The following is a 26,063-nucleotide window of genomic DNA, read 5'->3' as shown; positions in this document are numbered from 1 at the left end:
TAATTAGAGTTAACATAGTGGAGGGGTGAAATTTGATGATTTTCTTTTTGTTCATGCTTGCTTTAAATCGATTTTAAATTGGTCAAACATCTTGAAGTAAAAAGGACAGAACAGTAGTGGCATGGTGGAACAGTGGTTAGCACTGCTGCCTCTCAGTGCCAGGGACCCGGGTTCAATTCCCGGCTTGGGTCACTGTCTGTGTGGAGTTTGCATGTTCTCCCCGGGTGCTCCGGTTTGCTCCCACAGTCTATAGATATGCAGGTTAGGTGGATTGGCTAAGCTAAATTGCCCCTTACTGTCAGGGTGACTAACTAGGGTAAGTGCATGGGTTATGGGGATTGGATTTGGGTGGGATTGTGGTCGGTGCAGACTTGATGGTCTGAATGGCCTCCTTCTGCACTGTAGGATTCTAAGAGCTATGATTAGATTTAGCTCTGCTACTCCTGCATTGCATAATGATCACCACATTTAAGAATTACATATTAAAATGGCCACCTAGGTGATTGACTAGGGATCACCTATGGAATTTCACCTCACCGTGGTCTAAGTACCTGTAGGACAGGAAGTAAAGGGAAAAAAATACAGATAATAATAAAAACTGGGGAAAGGCAGGGAGGCAACTGGTATTTATGGAATCATTGCCAAGCAAGGAGGAACACGTTAGGGAAAATGGAGTGGGAAGAAGAGAAAATTTAAATTTAAGATGGAATTTTACTTTTTCACTTTAGCACATGCACACAAGCCCAGATCATCCACTCAGCCACACCATCAATATTCATGTGTGTCAGACTCGAGTTGAATTTCCAGAGTCAAGAACAGTTAAGTGATTTTAATGGGCTGTCAATACTTCCCCTCAGGAATGACTGTGACAGGCGTCAAAGATTTGCCACACAATGGCTTGGCTCACAGTCTCTTATGTTGCCTTTAAAAGCGGATCATAAAGATTAAACTTTTTAAACAAAAAATGCTGGAACCTCATGTCATTTAAAAGTTAAATGTTCCTTCTGCAGCAAACAGCAATGTTAGATCATGGAGGCAATCGGGTACTTTGGTGACCAATGTTGCTAAATGTGTAAATGGCAACATTTACATTAGATTGTACATTTATCTAATTTGCATACAATACACCCATATTGATGAGTGCATGATACATAGCCCATCAGTTCCAGCAGATATTGCACATGACCATCATTTTCCAATCCTCACAGGCGAGGTGCTGAAGGACAGGAGGATTGATAATATTACACCATTGTTTAAAATAAAGGAGAAAGCAATAGGCTGAGTAATTACAAGCCAGTCAATCCAACCTCAATGGAGGGCAAATTATTGGTAAAATGTCTGAGGAAAATATAACTCATCATTTAGAAAGACACGGATTAATCAAGGGTAGTAAGCATGGATTTATTATTGGAAGATCATATCTGACTAACTTGACTGAATTTTCTTTGAGGAGATAACATGGTTGAAAATGGTAGTGTGTTGGATGAATTTAGCAAGGCTTTTGACAAGGTCCAAAATGGCAAACTAGTCAGAAAAGTATGAGACAAGGGAAGGTGGCAAGTTGGATCCAAAATTAGCTCAATGGCAGGAGGCAGAGTAATGGTCGACCCGTGTTTGTGTGACTGGCAGGCTGTATCTAGTGAGGGTCTACAGGGCTTGAAACTAGGCCATTCAGGACTCAAAACCAGGTCCCTTGCTCTCTGTGGGATATGTCGATGATTTAATGCAGGAAGTATGGAAAAAGTTGGCAAATTATACAAAAATTCACCATGTGATTGACAGCAAGGAAAAGTGCTGTAGACTGCAGGAGAATATCAATGGGCAGTCAGGCAGTAAAGCGGCCAATGGAATTCAATGCATAGGGGCAATCAAGGCAATGGAATACACAGTAAATTATAGAATATGAAGAGATGTAGAGGAACAGAGGGACATTGGAGTGCATGTCCAAAGATCTCTGAAGGTAGCCTGACAGGCAGAAGACATATAGGTCCAGTAAGAGTGAATAAGGCGGACGTATGTCCCTGAGCAGAAAAGGCAATAACCAAATGATATACGTTAAAGCAATTGGCAGAAGAATGAAAGAGGAATTGAGAAGAAATTATTCCACCCAGAGACTGATAGGAGTCTGCACCTCACTGCCTGAAAGGGTGTTAGAGGCAGAGATGCTTGCTGCATTTTAAAAAATATTTGGGCATGCACTTGGCAGTGCTGTAACCTATGGATAACAGTGGAAAGTAGCATTAGGCTGGATAGCTCTTTTTTGGCTGGCACAGATTTGATGGGCCTAAAGGCCTTTTGTGTGATAAACTTTCTACATATGCTTCAATATGTAAAAATAAGGGCATGGTTGTAGCAGAATGACTCATCAGCCCATTTCCTATTTCCACCTGCCCCAATTCTAGTAAAAAGAAAACAGCTGAAGGGGGACAGCACCTCAGGCCACGGAGGCTTAGTGAAGGAAAGTATACAATACCCACATAATCCATTCATAAGTGAGCTATAACAGTCATCTTTATCAAGTAATTGATTTCCACTGTTACCCATTGTGTAACCTCTATTTCTCTTGAATATGCAATTGGCAGGGGCATGAACCATCTCTGAATTCCCAGGATCATCCCTCAATTCCTGTATTAAGTGTACCGCATTACAAACTGATTCACCATTGTCTCTACTGAAGCAACCTAACTATAAAACAGATCACTCATGCACAAAAACAAAAAAGTCGAGGCCAGCCGGAATTGGGACAATGAGACAATACTTTGCACTATGCTTTGGATAAAGTATTTTCTATAGCGACAGTGAAAGGACTATTATTCGGCAGGGTGTCCCTGAACTAAGGTTTTGAAAGTTGCAATGGCGTAGACGCAAATTAATGGGCAAAGTATGGTAATTTGGTTTAACACAAAGTAAACCCTCAAAGAAATTAGAAAATTTTACTCAGAAAGGACAAATAAATATGCAAATATTAGTTCAGATAATGCAAGTTCTAATCAAAAAATTGGGAATTGACAGTTTTGGTCCTTAAAGGAAAAAAGCTATTGAATCAATCAGGAATGCCTCAAAATGTAATCATCAAGAATTGGAAGCCAGTTCTGGGCCAAATGCTTGAATTAAGTTTTTCAAGAAGGTATACTTCTATGGAGAAGGAGATGATGTTTCTAGGCCCCAAGTAGTACCGAGTACATTCAACAGATTTTGGTCAGTAGATTGCAGTTGTATTTCCATGCAAATTTATCAGAACAGAAAAATAATAATTTCAGATTTTCCAAAGTAAAAGATATTCCAAAAGGAGATTTTTGCAAATTGAAGTTCTATGTTAATTGGATTATTAAAAATCTACTAAATCAAATGTGTGGAGACCATTGCAGGATTTCACTTACAGAAATGAAGTTTATAATGTGCAGAAATGTATGTAAAAACATCTTTACTCTTATTTATTGTCTTCCCAACGAATAGTCACTGCTTTCAGCAGTATGAGGAATATCAAAGCTGAAAACAGAACACTCCCTATTTAAGGGCTTTGGTTATTGGGAGACAGGTGCCTGGAGCTTATTGCAGGGGGCTGGGACAAGGCTGTAAGCAATCAGGTACTTCAAGGGCCTGTCAGCCTCCAGGCATTGTAGAAGCATAAGAGCAGGAGACAAGGCTGCCAAACCCAATTGGGGACTACCTGAGCACAAGGAAAGCAGCAGCTTGCAATGGGACATGACTGGGATGAAAGATCCAGATGTGCCTTAGCCAAATTTGCTGATGATACAAATACAGGTAGGAAAGCAAATTGTGAGGGACACAAGAGCCTGCAAAGATGTATAAATAGGTTAAGTGAGTGGGCAAAATTTTCAATAATGGGATATGAATGTGGGAAAATGTGAAGTTATCCACATTAACAGGAACTATAAGAAAGCAAAATAAATGGAGAGTCTTCAGTAACTGCAATACAAACCTCCCTCCACCTCAACTTGCAGCCCTCAGTTCACTCAGGTCCCTGTTGACAAAACTGGCACTCTTGTTGTCTTGGCAAACCATTCTTCATTGTACTCCAATGCTCTGACACCTCCATCTGCCTCCCCCTGGATCATGACCGCAACAACAAAACATCAAATCACGGTGGTACAGTGGTTAGCACTGCTGCCTCACTGGGACAGGGACCCAGGTTTGATTCTCAGCTTGTGTCACTGTCTGTGCGGAGTCTGCACGTTCTCCCCTTGTCTGTGTGGGTTTCCTTCAGGTGCTCTGGTTTCCTCTCACAGTCCGAAAGATGTGCTGGTTAGGTGCTTTGGCCATGTTAAATTCTCCCTCACTGTACCCGAATAGGTGTCGGAGTGTGGCGACTAGGGGATTTTCAGAGTAACTTCATTGCAATGTTAATGTAAGTCTACTTGTGACACTAATAAATAAACTTTAAACAAATATCATTTTCAAGACTCTAACTGACCTAATCTCCTCTGGAGACCTTTCCTCATTGGTCTCCAACCACAAAATTCTCCAAACCCCAAAGCAGTGCATTCTAGATCCTAACAAACAGCTGCATGAAGAAGTTTATCCTCACCTTACCATAGCTTCTTTTGCCAATACTGTAAATTGATGTCCTTAGTTTCTCAATTCTTCCACCAATGAGAACATTTCCTCACTATCTACTTTGTACACATCCCTCATGATTTTGAATACCTCAATCAAATGCCCTCTCAAGCTTTGCTTCTCCAATCTTCCGATGTAACTGAAGTCCCTCATCTCCGGAACCATTCTCATGAATCTTTTCTGCACCCTTTCTCGTACTTTCTCATCCTTCCTAAACTTTGGTGGCCAGAGCTGGATAATACTCCAGCTGAGGCCAAACCAGCCTCAACTGGAATATTATGCCAGTTTCAATGACTCGCTCACATAGGCCCCCATATGCCTCTGCTTCTTCAACCCCATATAGAATTGTATTCTTTATATCATTTCTCCCCATTTTTCATAGCAAAATGAATCATTTCAGATTTCCAGCACCCTCATATTTTCAAAGAATCCCTGCAGTACAGAAGGAGGCCATTCAGCCCATTGAGTCTGCACTGACAACAATCCCACCAAGGCCCCCTCCCCGTAACCCCACATAACCCCCTGACACTAAGGGTCAATTTAGCTTTGAATAAATCTATATCTCTGTACATGCTGAGGGATCTAAATATTAGACAATACCAAACTGCATCTAGAGATTTTTGGAACTTAGGCAAAGGATAGGCTTTTCCTTCATATTGGGCAAACAAACTCGACTTTTGATTTCTAGTTTGGTATGGAGACTTGTTACGTGCTAATGGTTTTTAATGTCAGGTGACTAAAAACAAACAAACTTTTACTTATGCTAATAATACACATGAATTATTGTTTGCAGTAGTTGAGATATTTAAGAGAATGGTCAGATTGTCAGCAAAATTTTTAAACTGGTAAAATGTTGATCCTTACTATTGAAATGAAATGGAAATAAATTGGTTAAAGTAGTTGACCCTGCCACAATTTTGAGAACATTTTTTCTAGGTAGTGTTTAGATATTACATTGTGTTAGGAGCAGTGTACATGTCAAGGTTGAATTAAGGCTAAATAGACTTGTTACCAAACCTGTTTTTGTAAAGCAAGTTGTCCTTCCACTTGTTGGACTTTGCGTTCAAGATCTTGTTTTAGATTCCTATACTCTTTGTGCTGCTCATCAATCTTGGAGTCTTTTGAACTGTATTTAAAACAAACGAAACAGCAGTTATGAATCACTAATTCTTTTGTATTGTTTTAATAATGAAGCATGATAAGAAAGAAAACAGATAAGAGTCCTAAAACAAGATGCAAAACACATTTAAGTATACATAGTCGTACAGTTGGTTATGTCACGATCCCAGCTGATGTTACTACTGGACAAGTCAGATCCCAGGATGGAACCCGACTTGATGAATCCTAACTTTTTTTGTTTAGATAGGTGGAAGGCAGCCACAGAACAGAATTACAGGAGTCAGCTGAAGAACTTTCAGCAAAAGAGTAAAACATTTATTGAACAAGAAAAGATTAACTATAATACTCTACTCCTTCACCAGATATATCCGCAGATATATAGAGATTTGTAAGGATAAAACAATTTACAAGATCTATCTTGTATTCTTAATGTTCACAGTCAATGAAGAGTTTCTTTCTTCCCTTTACTGAACAGTCTCTCCAAACACAGCATTGGAATCAGCCCTTAACATAAAACTCCACTGGCGATTTCCTAAAGCCCTTTTCTTTTGGTGATAATCAGCAGCATTTGAGATAGGCCATCTGCCTATCCACTGCAGCCACACAGCAATATGTTAAGGACAAAAGCGATAATTATCAAGTGCAGTTCCAGTTGGGCCAGTGTGCTGACGAATGGCCGATGGAGTTTAATTTAGACAAATGCGAGGTGATGCATTTTGGTAGATTGAACCAGAGCAGGACTTAGTCAGTTAATGGTAGGGCGTTGGGGAGAGTTACAGAACAAAGAGATCCAGGGGTACATGTTCATAGCTCCTTGAAAATGGAATCACACGTGGACAGAGCGGTGAAGAAGGCATTCGGCATGCTTGGTTTCATCGGTCAGAACATTGAATACAGGAGTTGGGACGTCTTGTTGAAGTTGTACAAGACATTGGTAAGGCCACACTTGGAATACTGTGTGCAATTCTGGTCACCCTATTTTAGAAAGGATATTATTAAACTAGAAAGAGTGCAGAAAAGATTTACTAGGATGCTATCGGGACTTGATGGATTGAGTTATAAGGAGAGGCTGGATAGACTGGGACTTTTTTCTCTGGAGCGTAGAAGGCTGAGGGGTGATCTTATAGAGGTCTATAAAATAATGAGGGGCATAGACAAGGTAGATAAGTCAATGTCTTTTCCCAAAGGTAGGAGAGTCTAAAACTAGAGGCCATAGGTTTAAGGTGAGAGGGGAGAGATACAAAAATGTCTAGAGGGGCAATTTTTTCACACACAGGGTGGTGAGTGTCTGGAACAAGCTGCCAGAGGTAGTACTAGAGATGGGTACAATTTTATCTTTTAAAAAGCATTTAGATAGTTACATGGGTACGATGGGTATAGAAGGATATGGGCCAAATGCAGGCAATTGGGATTAGCTTAGGGGTTTTAAAAAAAAGGGCGGCATGGACAAGTTGGGCCGAAGGGCCTGTTTCCATGCTGTAAACCTCTATGACTATGACTCTATGACCCTTTTTTCCCCAGATTCCTGTTCTCTGTTCTTCTTGTAACTGGTTTCTGTCTCTTTCCCTGGTTTCAGGGCCTTTCTATTATTTAACTTGGGGCCTGCAGTCTCATTTCATGACCTTGGTCCAGCAGATGCTGTATAAAGTTCCTTACTTCGAGGTCATTCTTGCAACTGAACTCAAAACTGCTTCTGCCACCTCTTTTGGCCCCTGGTTGCTAGGCAATAGTCCAGTTTTTTTAATACCTTGAAATAGTTTTGGAGTTGTAAAACCCTCATGAATATGCTGGGATCCTTTGAAATGAAACCAAAACTGAAATCTCCTTAACATACAACTGCAGAAGTACAAATTAAGCTTAAACTTAAAGCAATACCTTATTCTTAACACACACAAATAACTTAAAATTTATATTGTCAGAATTGTGCAATCTGTTGACTCTGATCAGTCTTTAAAATTGAAAGTACTGATACAGTATTTAATTTTCATTGTCATACATAGACAAAAATAAAAAGGCATCCAATATCTCAAAGAATCTATCCAGCCAGTAGTTGAGCCACAATGGAGGATTCAGTTTAAAGTTTATTTATTAATATCACAACTAGGCTTACAGTTACACTGCAATGAAACTACTGTGAAAATCCCCTAGTCGCCACATTCTGGCGCCTGTTCGGGTACACTGAGGGAGAATTTAGCATGGCCAATCCACCTAACCAGCACATCTTTCAGACTGTGGGAGGAAACCAGAGCACCCAGAGGAAACCCAAGCAGACATGGGGAAAACGTGCAAACTCCACGCACAGTGATCCAAGCCGGGAATCGAACCCAGGTCCCTGGCACTGAGAGGCAGCAGTGCTAACCACTGTGGATTCAGGTACAATGCGCAAAATTGTGCTGAGTTAACTAGTTTTAGCTGAGGTAGTAGTTGACTCTCAATGTCCCAAAATTAAGGCAGGGGCAGGAAGAGAGAGAGATGGCGAACTCATTTACTCTTGGTAACTCTTAATATGAATGCACTCATGTGTTCCTCCATTGAGGGTGTGCGTGGGCTTTTCTGTGACGTCAAGAACATTGAACAGCCTATAAAGCTCATTCCTGAATAAGGTCATTTAGTATGTACTGGAAAACAATAAACATATTAGCAACCTGACCCCAGGGAGCAGTCAATACCTTTGCTAATAGAAAAAAGGGAAGAAAGTGAAACTCAAAAATGCATTGCATTGGAAATCTAATAATTTCCTTCATTAGATTCTGCTACTTAACCTAGCATGATTGAAAAGTCAATCTCAAATCAAATAGGAAAATGTATCTCAAAATTCAGAGAAAAAACACTATAATTGGCCATTGTTGCTTTGTGTAACGCAAAGCATTCGCTATTCACATCTCATTTTAAAATTGCAGTAGTAACTTTAAATTGCTATTCTAAAACTTTCTTTATGTTAAGGAAAAATCTAAACAGACTGGGAATATATAAAACCATGTTATGGTAAAAATGATGATTAATGACATCTATTCTTGCTTACCTTCATTGGCCCTTGAGAGCCTGCCTTGTGTCAGCTGCATTATAACATAGCAAGAGTAAATCTGTGCAACATTGCAGCTTCAAACAGAAGAGAACAAAGATCACTTAAAGGGCATAGCAGCTTTGCCATTTCAACATGGGACGTATGATGAGCCATAACACTACTTTCAAAAGGCAAGCAGTTAGGTGTTTGGGATTAGATTCATTTTGGAAGAATTCTGGATAACATGAAGTGGGTTTCAAATAATATAAAATTACCGCTGAACCATAATATATCTCACACCATAACTGCACTATCCACAAACCCGCAGACACTCATGTATGATTACCCTCAGCTTGACCATACCTGCGCATTTTCTCTATTTCCAGCTGATGTGCTTTCAGTGCCTGTTGGTACTGGAACTGTAAATCCATCCGTGTCTTCGTCTCCTTAGCAACAAGTTCTTGCATCTTGTCAATCTGAATTTGCAGATCGCTGATCTCTGCCTGTTTACAACTTTCTGTAACTTTTAGTTGAGCAAACATGGCATCATACCGTTCCAAATCCCGATCTCGTTCCTCCAGTACTTTTAGGTTGAACAAAAAGTCCTCTTTTAGTATGTTAAATTTTTCTTGCTGTTCTTTGAGTTTTGCTTGTGAATCTCGAAGTGCAGTATCTAGCAACTGAATGCGACGTATCTGCAGGTCCTTCCATTCTTGCTCCTTTTGAGCAAGGAGTTTATCAAAATTATCATCTTGAAGCATTCTGAGAAGTTACACCTTATAAATATAAGAAAACAGGTTACTTTAACTTACCATAACACTGAGCAATGAATGCATTTGCAATTCCCAAAATAGAAAAGTTCCTCCTGCAGCACTGACCAAAATGTCTTATATTCCGTACAAATACTGACTGAATTATTGTATATTTTCAATTTTTCATGCGCAATGAATGTATTTGCAGTTCCCAAAATAACCAACATGGCAGCACAGCACCAGGGATATTGGTTCAATTCTGGCCGTGGATGACTGTGTGGAGTTTGCACATTCTCCCCTTGCCTGTGGGTTACCTCCAGGTGCTCCGGTTTCCTCCCGCAGTCCAAAGACGTGCAGGTTAGATCAATTGGCTATGCTAAATTGCCCCTTAGCGTCAGGAGGAATAGCAAGGTAAATACGTGGGAGTTATGAGGATAGGGCCTAGGTGGGATTGTTGTCGATGCAGACTCGATGGGCTGAATGGCCTCCTTCTGCACTGTAGGGATTCCAGGAATCATCACTGACCAAAACATTAAACTGTCTTGTATTCTACACAAATACTGACTGAATTATTGTGCACTTCCAATTTTTCAGGTGGCAATATGTAACCGGCTAGGAATGGGTTGGATAATTATTGAATGGTCTTGCCCTGCTGCAGTAGCAGAGGACACAAGGGAAAGAGCTAAATGGTAAGTGTGGGTAAGGTCTTTTATCACTTCGGTTTGGTTGAAAGGGAGCGTGGCTTCTGACTGGTGAGTGCTGGTCAGGTGCTAGTTTTTGTTAACCCGTTCATTCTCTGGTGCCACAGGAGAAAGAATCGCACTGCAGTACAGGGTAAGTGTGTCTCAGTCTTTCTACAGGGCTCCTACAATTAGTTCATCTTCTGATTAATATAGGGTAGTACAGATAGTGAGTAAGCAACAGGAGTATGTGTTAGAAAGTAAGAACTGTAATTTTTAGGTAGCTAATTAAAATTTAACTTGTAATCTAAAAGCCATTAGAGGGTTGGTCATGTTAGTTGATGGAGTTGTGTGTTCCACTTGCGAGACGTGGTCAATCATGAATGTTGCGAGTGTCCCTGATGATTACATCTGCACGAAGTGTACCCAGCTTAAGCCAAAAATTGATGACAGGATGGCTATGGCAGGTGAGGACCTAGAAACTATTATCACGAAAGAGGTAGTGTTGGGCAAGTTAATGGGGCTAAAGGTAGACAAGTCTCCTGGTCCTGATGAAATGCATCCCAGGGTACTAAAAGAGATGGCGGGAGAAATAGCAAATGCACTAGTGGTAATTTACCAAAATTCGCTGGACTCTGTGATGGTTTCCGCAGATTGGAAAACAGCAAATGTGACGCCACTGTTTAAAAAAGGAGGTAGACAAAAGGCAGGTAACTATAGGTCGGTTAGCTTAACTTCTGTAGTGGGAAAAATGCTTGAATCTATCATCAAGGAAGAAATAGCAAGGCATCTGGATATAAATTATCCCATTGGGAAGACGTAGCATGGATTCATGAAGGGAAAGTCATGTTTGACTAAGTTGGTGGAATTCTTTGAGAACATTACATGTGCAGTGGACAATGGGGAACCTGTGGATGTGGTGTATCTGGATTTCCAGAAGGCATTTGACATGGTGCCACCAAAGACTGCTACATAAGATAAAGGTGCACGGTGTTATGGGTAATGTATTTGCATGGATAGAGAATTGGTTAACTAACAGAAAGCAAAGAGTGGGGGTAAATGGGTGTTTTTCTGGTTGGCGATCAGTAACTAGTGGTGTGCCTCAGGGATCAGTGTTGGGACCGCAATTGTTTACGATTTACATAGATGATTTGGAGTTGGGGACCAAGTGTAGTGTGTCAAAATTTGCAGATGACACTAAGATGAGTCGCAGAGCAAAGTGTGCAGAGGATGCTGAAAGTCTGCAAAGGATATAGTCTTAAGTGAGTGGGCGAGGGTCTGGCAGATGGAGTACAATGTTGGTAAATGAGAGGTCATCCATTTTGGTAGGAATAACAGCAAAATGGATTATTATTTAAATGGTAAAAAATTGCAACATGCTGCTGTGCAGGGGGACCTGGATGTCCTTGTGCAGGAATCTCAAGGAGTTGGTTTGCAGGTGTAGCAGGTAATTAAGAAGGCAAATGGAATTTTGTCCTTCATTGCTAGAGGGATGGAGTTTAAAAACGAGGTTATGTTGCAGCTGTATAAGGTGCTGGTGAGGCCACACCTGGAGTACTGTGTACAGTTTTGGTCTCCTTACTTGAGAAAGGATATACTGGCACTGGAGAGGGTGCAGAGGAGATTCACTAGGTTGATTTCGGAGTTGAGAGGGTTGGCTTATGAGGAGAGACTGAGTAGACTGGGGCTATATTCATTGGAATTCAGAAGAATGAGGAGAGATCTTATAGAAACATATAAGATCACGAAGGGAATAGATAAGATAGAAGCAGGGAAGTTGTTTCCATTGGCGGATGAAACTAGCACTAGGGGACATAGCCTCAAAATAAGGGGAAGCAGATTTAGGACTGAGTCGAGGAGGAACTTCTTCACACAAAGGGTTGTGAATCTCTGGAATTCCCTGCCCACTGAAGCAGTTGAGGCTACCTCATTGAATGTTTTTAAGGCAAGGATAGATAAATTTTTGAACAGTAAAGGAATTAAGGGTTATGGTGAGCGGGCGGAGTGGAGCTGAGTCTACGAAAAGATCAGCCATGATTTTATTGAATGGCGGAGCAGGCTCGAGGGGCCAGATGGCCTACTCCTGCTCCTAGTTCTTATGTTATTTCAAAGGGATGGATTTGTTAGTGATAGGCAGCATGGTTTTGTGCGGGGAAGGTCGTCTCATCAACTTGACTGAGTTTTTTGATAAGGTGGCAAGAATCATTGATGATGGAGAGACAGTGGATGTTGTCTACATGGGCTTTAGTAAGGGATTTGACAAGGTCCCTCATGACAGGCTGGTACAAAAGTTAAAATCTCATGGGATCCGGGGTGTGCTGGCTATATGGTTACAGAACTGACTTGGTCATAGAAGACAGAGTAGCGGTGGAAGGATGCTTTTCAAAATGGAGATCAGTAACTAGTGGTGTTCCATAGGGATCAGTGTTGGGCCCTTTGTTGTTTGTAACATATATAAATGACCTGGAGGAAAATGTAGGTGGTCTGATTAGTAAATTTGCAGATGACACAAAAATTAGTGGAGTTGCAGATAGTGACGAGGATTGTCAAAGGATACAGCAGGATACAGACAAATTACAGAATTGGGCAGAGAACTGGCAGATGGGTGGCATGGTGGCACAGTGGATAGCACTGCTGTCTCACAGCACCAGGAACCCGTGTTCAATTCCGGCCATGGGTAACTGTGGAGTTTGCATGTTCCCCCCCGTGCCTGCGTTGGTTTCCTCCGGATGCTCCGGTTTCCTCCCACAGTCCAAAGATGTGGGGTTAGGTTGATTGGCCATGCTAAATTAGCCCTGCATGTCAGGGAGACTAGCAGGTAAGTACCTTACAGGGATGGGGCCTGGGTGGGATTGTTGTCAATGCAGGCTCAATGGGCCAAATGGCTTCCTTCTGCACTGTAGGGATTCTATGATTCTAAATACGAGGTGATGCATTTTGGAAGATCAAATTCAGGTTTGAATTATATAGTAAATGGCAGAACCCTTAGGTGCATTGACAAATAGAGGGATCTGGGTGTACAGGTTCACAGATCCTGAAAGTGGCAACACAGGTGGATAAAGGTGGTCAAGCAGTCATGCAGCAGGCTTGCCTTCACTGGCCGGGGCATCGACTATAAAAGTTGGCAAATTATGTTATAGCTGTACAAGACTTTAGTTAGGCCACATTTAGAAAATTGCGTGCAATTTTGGTCTCCACACTACCAGAAGGATATGGATGCTTTGGAGAGGCTGCAAAGAAGGTTTACCAGGATGTTGCCTGGTCTGGAGGGTTTTAGGTATGAAGGTATGAAACTCTGATTGTTTTCACTGGAAAGATGGAGACTGAGGGGCAACCCGATAGAGATCTACAAAATGACGAGGGGCACAGATAGGATGGATGGTCAAAGGCCTTTTCCCTCGGGTGGAAAGGTCAACTACAAGAGGGCAGAGGTTTAAGATGAGAGGGGGTAAGTTTAGGAGAGAGACGTGCGGTGAAAGTTTTTCCACAGAAGGTGGTGGGATGCACTACCAGTGGTTGTGGTGGAAGCAGGCATATTAACAACGTTCAAGGCATATCTTGATGAACGGGAGGCAATCAGAGTGATAGAAACAATGTATCGACACAGGCTTGGTGGGCTGAAGGGCCTGTTCCTGTGCTGATTATTCTTTTGAATGAGATGATCAAGTTATTAACTATTCCACCAGACACAACGGTTTGAGGCTAAAGATGAAGCTACGTTCCTTTTTCTCTTGTTTATTTGCTAACTTTGTAATGGTACATTACAGTACAATTTAACTCTGGCAGTTCATATACAGATTAATTATGTTCAATATAGTACATGAAACACCAAGATGCCCCAATTCACTTACAGTACAGATTGCATTAACATTATGATATGGAGATGTCGGCGTTGCACTGGGGTGGGCACAGTAAGAAGTCTCACAACACCAGGTTAAAATCAAACAGGTTTATTTGGTATCACGAGCTTTTGGAGCGCTGCTCCTTCATCATGTGAGTCACCTGATGAAGGAGCAGCGCTCCAAAAGCTCGTGATACCAAATAAACCTGTTTGACTTTAACCTGGTGTTGTGAGACTTCTTACTATTAACATTATATTAAACATTTCCGGATACATACACAGACAGAAGAGGATTTTACCCTAAATTGAAGGGGCAGTTCTAAATAAATAATAATCTTATAAACTTTGTATTTCTAGCACATAATAATATCATATAATTGACATTAATGTTTGCATCAACTCAAAAACTTCTTCAGTGTAGATGGCATTGACGTTATCCGTGACATTGATTTAAATGACCTGGAAGAAGAATGTTAAAAATGCTATGGTCAGGTTTTCCAGTCTATTCGGGACAGCCTTCGAAAGTATGTTTCTTTCAGCACTTTGCGTTAGAAGAGTACAGCTGAGAGCCTACATGCAATTATCTTGCTGTCAGCAGTGTTTCTAAATATACACAATCCACCTTTACCAGTGAGACTGAGATTTTCTAGTGGGAGGGTTTTGTTAAAGGGTCTTCTTTTTGAAGTTCAAACAAAAGTTCCTGTATTTGTGTTAAAGGAAATTTGGTATCTGCAGTGGTGACAGCAGTTTAAGGACTGTACCATAAAGTAGTGGCACAATCCCAAAATAATTAATGATCCAAGTAAATTAAAATGCAAAACTTCATTTTTTTTTCCAACCAGAACATTTGCTATGGCTAGGCAATTGACCAAAGAATCTACATCATATTTCAGTGTGTATTTTTTTTTTATCCACAGCAGTATCTGAATGGCTGAATCAGACATCTGTATAGATCTATGGCACAACACTGTTAGCTAGCCAGCTACACAATTAAGAAATTAGCAAATTAATTAGCCAGCACAGCATTAGCAGGAGATTTAATGGCATATGGACATGGACCATATGCTGCAGACAATGATAAAGCTTGAGTCTCCAATATCTTATTTGGATTCTAGTATTAAGACTACAGAAAAGTCTAATAGTTTGAAATAAGAATAACTCTAATGGGATGTGGAATGCAACAGCAGCTTCAGTATTACTCAGCAGTTTCATTCACCTTCTTTGATACATGATTAAGTCAGCTTGCTGTTTATTTATTTTCATAGAATAAATTACAGAACCAACTGTGAAAGGATGACACTATTTCACAAACATGAGGAAGATTCACATGAAAACTTCAGTGAAACCAATACAAAATGTTAGTCATTCTTGTGTCTTACTAAACATAACTATACTAAAATAACACAGAACTACAGAGTGTCAGACGTGCATTTTAATGTGAAACGCAAGTCTGACACACAAAGACTGGGATTATTTGGATTTTCACCGTCCAATTAAATTTACTCAAAGAAAAACTGTCAAAACTATTACCATGGGGCAAAAACGAAAAACCATAAACTTTGTTCTATAATTAAGCACTTTTCTGACTGCTAAAATGTCTTGCGTGAAAAACTTGAAACGTTTGATTTGGAATCTGCAACGTAAGCCTAAAATATACAATGTGCAGTTAGTCAATTTTTATGCTCGGTTTGAAGTTTTTCCATTGTGTTTTATCAAGTACAAGGAGGTCATTGTTTTTGTGATTTTAATGTTAGTAGTTTGAGTTTGAATGACTTTTTTTCATAACACATTTTACGTTGCTGACATATTTATAATTATGAAACGGTCACTGGATGCTGGAGATGAAACAACAGCCTGAAAACAGGTTGTTGTAGTTAGTGTTAATCTGCAAAATGAGTGACAAAACAGACAGAAACAACTAGAAGAGCTGAATTCCAGAGGTGAGGCCAGTGACCGCTCTTAACACCAAATCATCATTTGACAGAGCATGGCATTAAGGAGCCCTAGTGAAATCGAAGTCAGTGGAAATCAGATGAGAAATTCTCCACTGGCTGAAATCATATCTAACACACCAATAATCTCAGCCTCAAATTGTCACTGCAGGAATTCTTCAAGCCAGTCTCCTAGGCTTTACTATCTTCAGTTGTTTCATCAATAACCTTCTTGTCAGCATGAAATCAGAAGTGGGATGTTTAATGATGAAAGCACAGAGCTCAGCTCCATTCACAACTCCACAGATACTGAAGCTGTCTGCATCTGCATGCAAAGACCTGGACAGAATTCAGTCTGGGAATAAGTGGCAATTAACAAACACATCACATATGGGCCAGCAATGGCCATTTCCAACGATGCTGAGTCTAACCATGTCGTCATGACATTTAATAACATTACCATCGCAGAATTCACCCATCATAACAGGCAAGGAGCCACCATTGACAAGAAAGTTAACAGGATCAGCAAGATAAATAGTGCCTATAAGAGCAAGTCGAGTATTCTGCAACAAGTAACTCAGTCCAATTTCTGAAAGCCTCTGCAGTATCCACAATGTGTAATTCAGGAGTATGAAGGGAGTACACCTCACTTGTCTAGTTGAGTTCTGCTCCAACAATATTCAAAGAGCTCGACATCATCCCGAAAAAAACCCAGCCCATTTGATTGGCAGATCATCCACCACTTTAAACATCCACTTTCACCATCATGAATGCACAGTGGCTGTAGCATATACCATTTACTAGATGCACTGCAACGACTTGCCAAGGCTTCTTTGACAGCACCTTCCAAACCCACGACCTCTACCACCTAGAAGGTCAACGCCAGCAGGTGCATGGAGACACCACTGTGATACCCAGTAAGGAGTTAATCTCATTACTAGACACTGCTGATCACATTCCTGAAGGACAATGAGTTCACTAGAAATAAAGTACAAGATGTGGAGTATTGTACTATAACACCACAACAGACTATTACATTTGGAGCTGGAAATGTCCCCACCAGGAGGCGGACCCATTGTGTAGAATAGGACAAGAGATAAGAGGCCATTCGGTATGATGGGCCCAGGAGATAAATCGATTAACAGTACAATACAACAAATAAGTCTAATTCCAGTGGCTGGGAAGGAAGGAGGATAAAACCAGGCTTACAACCATTCAAGGTAGGAGATCCCACAGAGAGAGAGAGAATGAGGCTTGGACCAACTCTCCAGAAGATGACCTGAAGTTGAGGCTTTGCAAAAGAGTACCCCTGCACCAGGTGTAATCAATCTGAGAACAGATGAGCAATATCACATAAACTAAAACTATTCTCGTGTGTGTGTGTGTGTATAATTACAGTATTTGTTAGTAACTTGCTTTTAGTACAATAAAACATTGTGATTGTTTAAACTGAAATTTGTGTCTTGGGGTTATTACTCAATACCACTGGAAAGCGCACCGGACCTGCTTCTGGACACAGGGTCAACACCAACACCTGCAAGTTCCCAAGTCACATAACATCCTGACTTAAAATTTAAGTTTTAAAGTTTATTTATTAGTCACAAGTAAGGCTTACATTAACACTGCAATTTAGACTTAGAAATGTATCGCCACTCCTTCAATTAAGGGATTAAAATTCTGGAACTCCCTAGCAGCATGTGGGAATACCTGCGCCACACGGACTGTAACAGTTCAAAGCTGTGGCTTATCACCATCTCCTCAAGGATAACTAGGGTCAGTTACAAATGCTGTTAAAACCCAAAAGGTCAGAAGGATTATGAGGCCCTGCTTTTACAGTCTGTAGTCGTACTGAAAAATCAAGATCAAGTGAGCTTTTGCTCCACGGGAGGTTTCTGTCCTCCTTAGACTCCAGGTTAGTATATCCAGGGTATCGACTAATAACTGGCCTATTTTGACCCCCCAAAAAAACTCATTTTGACTTGTGTTATTTTCCCATATGGGGTTGGGACAATGCGGTCACATCTTTGGAAAGATGGGACAGAAAATCCCATTGGTGTATGCCTCCAGCATCCTTTCTCAGATTGAGAAAAAAAGAGTTGGTTGTCATTTTTGGTGTGAAAAAGTTCCAGCAATACCTTTATGGTTGACTTTTTTGTAGTTACCAACAATAAACCCTTATTAGGCCTTTTCAAAGAGGACAAGGCAATCCCCGCCCCCCAATTTAGCCTGATACGGTGCTGGGCCTTGTTATTGGTGGCCTCTGAATATCTTCTAGAACACTGTCCTGGAACCCACATAGCCAATGCTTTGGCACCGAGTTGCCTACCATTGCCCACAAGCCTGGCTTCTTTATCAGCGTTGGAAGAGATTTTGATGACTCTCTAAAATTTGGCGTGTCTGCAAGGCAGATTAATGCTTGGACCCGAAAAGTTCCAACCTTATCTGAAATAAGGCACATGATCGGGTGGTTCAAACCTTCAAAAATGGTGTGAAGAAACAACTGGTGCATCCATGGAGACCAAACTGGCACAATTTTTGTTCGATTGTATGACCACCCCGTACACAGCAATAGATGTTTCCTCAGCAGATCTGTTAATGGGATGATGGCTTCATACCAGATTAAACCTACTGTTCCTAAACTTGGTGTGGAGAGTGGAGTCCCAACAAGAAAATTAAAAAAGAAATTACCATTTTCCAAGGACAGAAAGAACTTTTGCAAAGAGTGCGAGAACTGGGGATGGCCCCAGTTGGGTCCCTGGGATCATTATGGAAAAAACAGGGTCAGTATCTTACAAGGTCAAAGTCCAGCTTAAAACCTTAAAGATGGCCATTCACCAGTAATTCTACCTTTGTTGGGGCACCTTTTGTTGTGATGGTACAATTCAGTTGTAATGCTCCTGTCTTTGGAAGAGGGGATACCTGTATGGCCCCAGCCTCAACTTTTTCACTAGGCAGCAAGCATTTTTGCCTGTTCCTGATACTTTGCCTTGGCTGTTCTTTGACAGTGTTTGCAATAATCCATCAACTGGCAACTGCACCTTTCTGGAGTGAGTTCTTTAATACTCTTGGGGTTGTAACCAACTTTCCTTGACTGTCTGGTGGTGATATTAGGGTTCCAATTTCAAAAGGGGCCCTTTAACATCTGCCTAACACTCTCCATTGAAGACCGATTACGCAAGCTCGCTCTCCCTAGTTGGAGGGCATTGCTGCTCCATGCCCCCTGTAGTTCCTGAGCCCCTTTTTCTGAGTTATCTAATGACATGGCCATTTCAATGTTTTTTTTAAAGTCCGAATCGTGTTCTGCCAACAGCTTCTTTTGGCTAGTTAGGTCATTTATGCCACAGACCAATCTGTCTCGCAACATTTCATTAAGAGGCGGTCCAAATTCGCAATGTTCTGCCATTTTTCTGCAACCTAGCCAAAAACTCAGTGACAGATACCCTCAAAGTTCCTGCAGCCATGTTGAAGTGAGATCTCTGGAGTATTACAGCTTTGAGTCCTAATGGTTTTTCACCAGTCTACTAGCATCACTAAAATGTTTTTGAATCATGGGCATCCGGATAGGTCAGACTTTTTAAACACACTGAAAGTTGGGGCCCTGCATGCCAGCAACAATATCACCTTTTGCTTTTTGTCTCCTTCGATGTTGTTAGCACAGAAGTAGTAATGCATGCGCTTTGAATATTGGGATCAGTCTTCCCCACTGGGATCACAGGATTCAAGTTTCCTGAAAAGAGGCATAATGGCTTCTTTTTTTTAAAACCGGAGAAGATTCTTGACATACAGGGGTTGCCAGAGGGAGAGATGGAGAAAAAAAACTCTTGTTGCCCATGTAGTAATTCAGCCAACTGCCAGTTTCCCATCACCAAAGACCCTTTATTGTGTACAAAGAACAGGGCGGTATCCACTCAATAAGGAAGCTCATATTCCACAAAGCCCATGGGGAATTCTATTGATCCGCCGCGGCCTTTGTGGCCATCATAACAACTAGCATTCCTTAAACGAACATCGGAAACACTACCTAATAAGATTTGTGTGCAATGAATGTATAAAACTCTTCCAGGTTCTGAAATAGTATCAGTTGTTTGATACTACAGTCTTAACATACATGATTTTTTTCTCCTTTTTCTAAAAGCATGATTGATTAGTTTAATATAAACAGACAAATTCCTCATTTAAATACTGCAGCTGATAATGCCAATAAATCAATATACAATGTTGAATGACAAGATCTAAACAATTAACAAACTTTTTATCAGTGTGGATGGGCCTAACATCGCTATTAAAATAGCAGAGTTTAATGTGCACCTCAGTATTACTGCATAATTATATATAATACATAATAGTACTGCAATGCCACTCAGGTTCTCTGTTGAGGCCAGAGAGGCTATGAAACTCTTAAGTCTCAATCCTGCAGGTCATAAATTGTAATTAGTGATCATTTTAAAATTCTTTATCTTTCTCTTTGTTCAGTTTTTCTTTTCCTTTTTTTTCTACATCCAATTTGACTCTAATTAACTCCATTTCCTTCGCCGTCAATCCCATGCTTCATTTACATGTTATAAAGCTCATTGGTTAAGGAGATAAAGTGCTGGCCCCTTTGCTTGCCACAGTCCCAGATGCTCCATTGTTCCTCGCAGACAAGAGCTCACAATTCATGGATGACAGTGGTTCAAGAAGGCAGCCCCTCACCTTTTCAAGACAATTAGGGGTGGACAATAAGGGATACCCACATCCCATGAAGGATTTTAAAAAAATTTCCAGCATGAAATATTTTTAAGAGCTGAAAGGTGAAGGGCAAGGGTTAGGCAACAGAGCAATTAAATCGATTAGTTGTTGTCCAGTCATGCCATTATTCTGGACACTGTAGAACCATGACAGCTATCACTAATCAGGCTCAGCGACATAGTTTTGAGTCACTTTTAGTTCACCAATAACCATGTTTTGGAAAATAATTCCAAAGTGGATGGATAAAGGAAAAGGGATTACAGCAAAAAGTTTAGAACTTATTTTTAAGGAAATGATATAATATTGTCCGAAAGAGGGATTGCAGCACAAATTTAAAACAAAAATCAAATCAAATTATCTTTCAGGCGTTTGTACTGTGAAGGAATAGGGGTCAAATAATATGGAATTAGTACAGGAATATTAGGTTATTTGGGGTAAACTCACAGTATATTTTAACAGGAATCAAAACTAGCTGACAAAAACAACAAGGTCTATTCCCTTCACAACAATGTGAATTCACCAATAAGAAATACATATGCTTAAAGAACAGTACTTCATGGTTCTTTCCATTACACTAGCACATAAAATGACACTCCTGATAATTAAAACTGCAATCTTACTGGGCAGTGTACCTTGACCAATGCAACTGTTTCCAGTTTTCAGAAATAAATTCAAAATAACATTCCCTAGAAATTGAATGGGCACCCTCATTATAACAGGAGGTTGTTTCACCAAACACAGGATAATTAAGGGTGGTCTATATCATTGATCAAATTAATATCCTTTACCTAACCATTAATTATACAAGCCCAAAATTAATTAATTATAAGTATCTCAACCCAACCCAAATTTTCGGATTAGATTCTCATAGATTGGCTTTGGAGCTGTTCTGAATGCAGCAAATCTCACATACTTGGTGATTAAGGTAACATTACTTATTTAATGGGTGTCCTTATTTGCTTTTAAAATGCTGTATCTGTAACAAGTCTAAATCTAGGATTTTCTCTTAGAAATAAGAACTATATTTTATTTTCAGGACTTATCTGGCTTGTGATGTATCTCTTTTGGATCAGAACCACAACTGCATGGTTTCTTATGTTAAATGTGTGTGCTTAACGTTGCATTTAGACCTCTGTATCAAAGACTCTCAATACCCACTCCAGTTCTCTTGTGGTGAGGGAACATTTACTGAGAGGTTTCACCCAGACCTATATAATATCCAGGAAATTACAATCAATTTAATAAATAGTTGTAAAAATTCTGTCAAGGTGAAAATAATAATTCTGATTGGTTTCAATCCTTCACTTGGAGGTCCAGCAGGGCCCATAACTCAGTTACGTGCCTTTGGATCTATCTACCTCACTGAAATTATGGAGAATTAAACAGAAGGTACATCAGATCCTGAATAAACTTCAAACATTAATACTTGACAATACTTATTGCCAAGAGGTAATATTACAATAATGAAGATAGCTTTGACATATATGAGTAGCTTTCATATCAAGAGGTGTTTCAGTATCCAGCATTTGACCTGAACATCACAAAGCCACCTACAGTGGTGGTACCATCAACTTCACTTGACAGTATTAATTAAAATGTACTCTATAAAAAGGTTAAAGGGTTGCTAAAGCATACCATCTAATTATTTACTGATTAATGGGCAAGTTTCTCAAACTTCATTTAACCATTAGGAATGCTATCTCTCTCTCCATCCCCACTGCCATCCAACAAAGATAAACGTAGTTAAGGAGGTCTTCATGCTATTATTGAATTATTCCAAAACCTCTAAACTTCAAATACCTCTCCTGCTGAGTGGTTTCCTTACTCTAGGATTACGTGGAGATATTCACATCATGAACCAAAAATATTCAACTACAATGTTAACACTCAGATCAACTCATTTTAAAAAAAGAATCAGTCTTTGAGAGTACAATCAATGTCCAAACTGTTTTTATCACCCACTGGGATAGGTGTGGTGAATGGCCTCAAGTAGGGGTGTAACCAATGTACATGATGCTTTATCAAAATATTAACACAACAGACAGGAAGGCAGACCAAACACATAGAAATTTGCTGTTACTACAGGGCAATATTCACAGAGGCTTCTGGCATCCACACATGCAGTTATATGTAGAAATATGTCAAAATTCAGATGTCACTATCAGAGATATCCTGCTCCACCCAGGGTACTCTACTACAGACCTCACCTCAGTAGAAATCACCATAGTGGCATAAGCTTGGGGTACTTGCCCATAGGTTCATCACTAAAAATGGCTGAAAGATTAATGCAATTCTATTCAGGGGTGCATTTTTGATGGCACTCCTGAACAACCACCCTGGTCCTGTTAATTAATTTTACAAGTGTGGAATCTCATTCTCACAGAAGAAAACCAAGATATTTTTAAATAAGCAAATTAATTTTTTAAATTCGTTTTATGTCTGTCTCTTTCATTGCTTTCCCATAATCCCATCTGTATTTCCCAATCATTTAGATCTAATTTATACTTCCTAGTTTGAACTGTCCCAGTAAGAATTCTTCAATCTGATGTTTGAAGAACCTCTCTTTCTTGTTCTTTTTATAGATGCCAGAGGTCCCTGAAGGAGGGTGCCACGCTGAATCAGAATTAGTGAACTCTTTGCTGACAAGCCTACAAAAATCTTTGTGGGCAACTGGCAGCAAGGTGAACAGCATCATTCCTTTGCAAAATTCAGGCCAGTATCTCGTTCACAAAGTAGTAGCGGTGAAGATGCTTCTATTGTCCACATACTCATACAACCAATTTGGTTTGCAATAAATCACTATTTTATTCCATTAGAGTTAATTGACTGGATGGCTGAATTCAGATTTTAAAAAAGTTATGTTGAATCTGTTCCAATCACCCTTTCGGGCAGTAAATTCCAAATAAACTGAAAAGTTCAAGATCTACAAAAAGATTTCAAAAAGAAAGCTTTTTATTCTTTCATGGGGTGTGGGTGGCACATTTGCTGCACATTCCCAATTGCCTTTGAGAAGCTGGTGGTGAACTGCCTTCTAGAAGCACTGCAGTCCAACAGGTGAGGAAGGAAGGAAATTCCAGGGTTGTAATCCAGCTATTATGAAGGAATGGCCATACAATTCCAAATCAAGTTGGTATGTGGCTTCAAGGGAAATGTGCAGCTAGTGGTGTTCCAATGCATCTGCTACAACTGTCCCAGATGGTAGATGCTGCTGGTTTGGAGGGTTGCTGCAGTGCATCTTATAAATTGTAACACTGCTGCCACTGTGCACCGGTAGTGGTGGGGGTGAATACTTTAAGGTGGTAGATGGGTTGCCAATCAAGCTGGCTTCTTTGTCCTGGATGGTGTTGAGTTTCGCAAGTGCTGTTGGAGCTGCACGCATCCAGGCAAGTGGAAAGTATCCCATTACACTCTGACTTGTGCCTTATGAATGGTGAAAGAACTTTGGAAAAACAGGAGGCAGAATTCCCAGCTCTTAGAATCATAAAACATTTACAGCACAGAGAGAGACCACTTAGTCTATCATGTCTGTGCTAGCCAAAAAACAGGTCACTCAGCCTATTCCCACTTTCCAGTATTAGATCCATAGCATTGCAGGTAATGTGTCCAGATACCATTTAAATGAGTTGAGGGTTTCTGCCTCTCCTACCTTGTCAGGCAGTTAGTTGCAGTCACCCACAACTTACTGGGTGGAAAATGTTTGCCTCATCTCCCCTATAAACTATCTACCAATTACTTTAAATCTATGCCCCCTTGTCACTGACTTTTCTACTAAAGTAGATAGGCCCTTCCTATCCACTCTATCCTGCCCCCTCACAATATTGTACATCTCAATCAAATTTCCCCTCAGTCTCCTCCATTCCAAGGAGAACAACCCCAACCAACCCAATCTTTCCTCATAGCCACAATTTTCCAGTACTGGCAGCATCCTGACAAATCTCCTCTGTATCCTGCCAAATGCAATTATATCCTTTCTGTGATGAGGTGACCACTATGCCTAACTAATGTTTTATATAAAAACAGACAATGCTGGATTAACTCAGCAGGTCTGACAGCATCTGTGGAGAGAGAAACACAGTTAATGCTTCGAGTCCATTGCTCCTTCTACGGAACTTATGTTTTATATAGCTCCAGCATAACATTCCTACTCTTATATTCTCTTTTTTGACTCATAAATGAAAGGATTCCATATGCCTTGTAGCTACCATATTTATATGACTGCTACAGTTAATTTTCTGGTCAATAGTAACCCCTAGGATGTGGATAGTTGAGAATTCAGCAGTGGCAATGCCATTGAATGTCAAGGAAAGATGGTTACATTCTCTCGTGTTGGAGATGTGGCACTTGCGAGGTGAAAATGTTACTTGCCTTTTATCAACCCATGCTGTCCATGTCTTGCTGCATTTAGACATGGACTACTTCAGTATCTGAGTACTTGTGAATGGATTAAACATCATAAAACCATCAGCTATGGTGCTATAAATGTATATAATTGTACAGGTATTGGACCTTGCACTAATGCCATGAATGGGCTTTCAGAAGATGCATCACTTCCATTTTTAGGACCAAACACAATGAACATAAACAATATATTTTACTAAAGCTGAAACTGTAATACAGGTCTCCGAACCAGTTTCAGGGCTGCTTTAGAACGGCCCAACCTTAGAAAACAATTCTACCGATTTGAAACACATTTTTCGGCCTGTAGCACATTTTCCTGAAATTACACAAGATAGGGGAGTTCTCCAACAATAATGTTTCAAATGGAGTCACTCTGGATGCACAAGGGGCTGTTGGGAATATATGCACCAAGACAATCTAGCAGACTGGGAAACCCTATCTGGATGTCTCCATGTTGGTGAAAAGAAAATACATTTTCAAAATCAAAATGTGAATCAAAGATTTGCCTGACGCTAATATTTTCTTCAATTATCAAAAGGATTAAGAGCAAAAGAAATAAGAGCAGGAGTAGGCCAGCTGGCCCCTCAAGCCTGCCCTGATCACAGGTGATCTGATCTTGACATCAACTCCATTTTCCAGCTTGTTCCCCAGAACTCTTGAGCCTATAGTTTCAAAATTTGTCTACCTCAGCCTTGAATATATTCAGTAACTCAGTCCTCACAACTCTTTAGGGTAGTAAATTCCAAAGATTCACGATCCTCAAAGAAGAAATTTCTTCTCATCTCAGTCTTAAATAGGAGACCCCCTATTGTGAAATTATGATCCCTAGTTCTAGAATCCCCCACAAGGGGAAACATTTTCTCACCACTTACCTTGTCAAGCACCCTCAGAATCTTGTACGTTGCAATACTACCTCTCATTCTTGTAAACTCGTTAATATAGGCCCAATCGCTCAATCTTTCCTCAGAAGAAAATCCTTTCATATCAGAGAAACCTAGTGAACTTCATCTAAAATACCTCCAATGCAAGTAT

At 40.3% G+C, this 26,063-nt stretch overlaps 1 protein-coding gene across 1 annotated transcript in view; it reads right to left on the bottom strand.

Moving 5' to 3' along the window:
- ccdc57 (coiled-coil domain containing 57) overlaps nucleotides 1-26,063 on the bottom strand; it is a 180,332-nt gene that overhangs the window by 144,202 nt on the left and 10,067 nt on the right. Inside the window, exons 2-3 of the mRNA XM_078225529.1 lie at nucleotides 9,065-9,477; nucleotides 5,596-5,704 (exon numbers count right to left, since the gene is read on the bottom strand). Coding sequence (XP_078081655.1) covers nucleotides 5,596-5,704; nucleotides 9,065-9,462 — 507 coding nt within the window. The 5' untranslated portion in view covers nucleotides 9,463-9,477. The remainder of the gene's footprint in view (nucleotides 1-5,595; nucleotides 5,705-9,064; nucleotides 9,478-26,063) is intronic.

This window comes from Mustelus asterias, chromosome 12, assembly GCF_964213995.1.
Source record: "Mustelus asterias chromosome 12, sMusAst1.hap1.1, whole genome shotgun sequence".
NCBI classification, from domain to species: Eukaryota; Metazoa; Chordata; class Chondrichthyes; order Carcharhiniformes; family Triakidae; genus Mustelus; species Mustelus asterias.
Note: the sequence above shows the minus strand (reverse complement) of the source record. Positions and strands in the feature narration are given on the sequence as shown.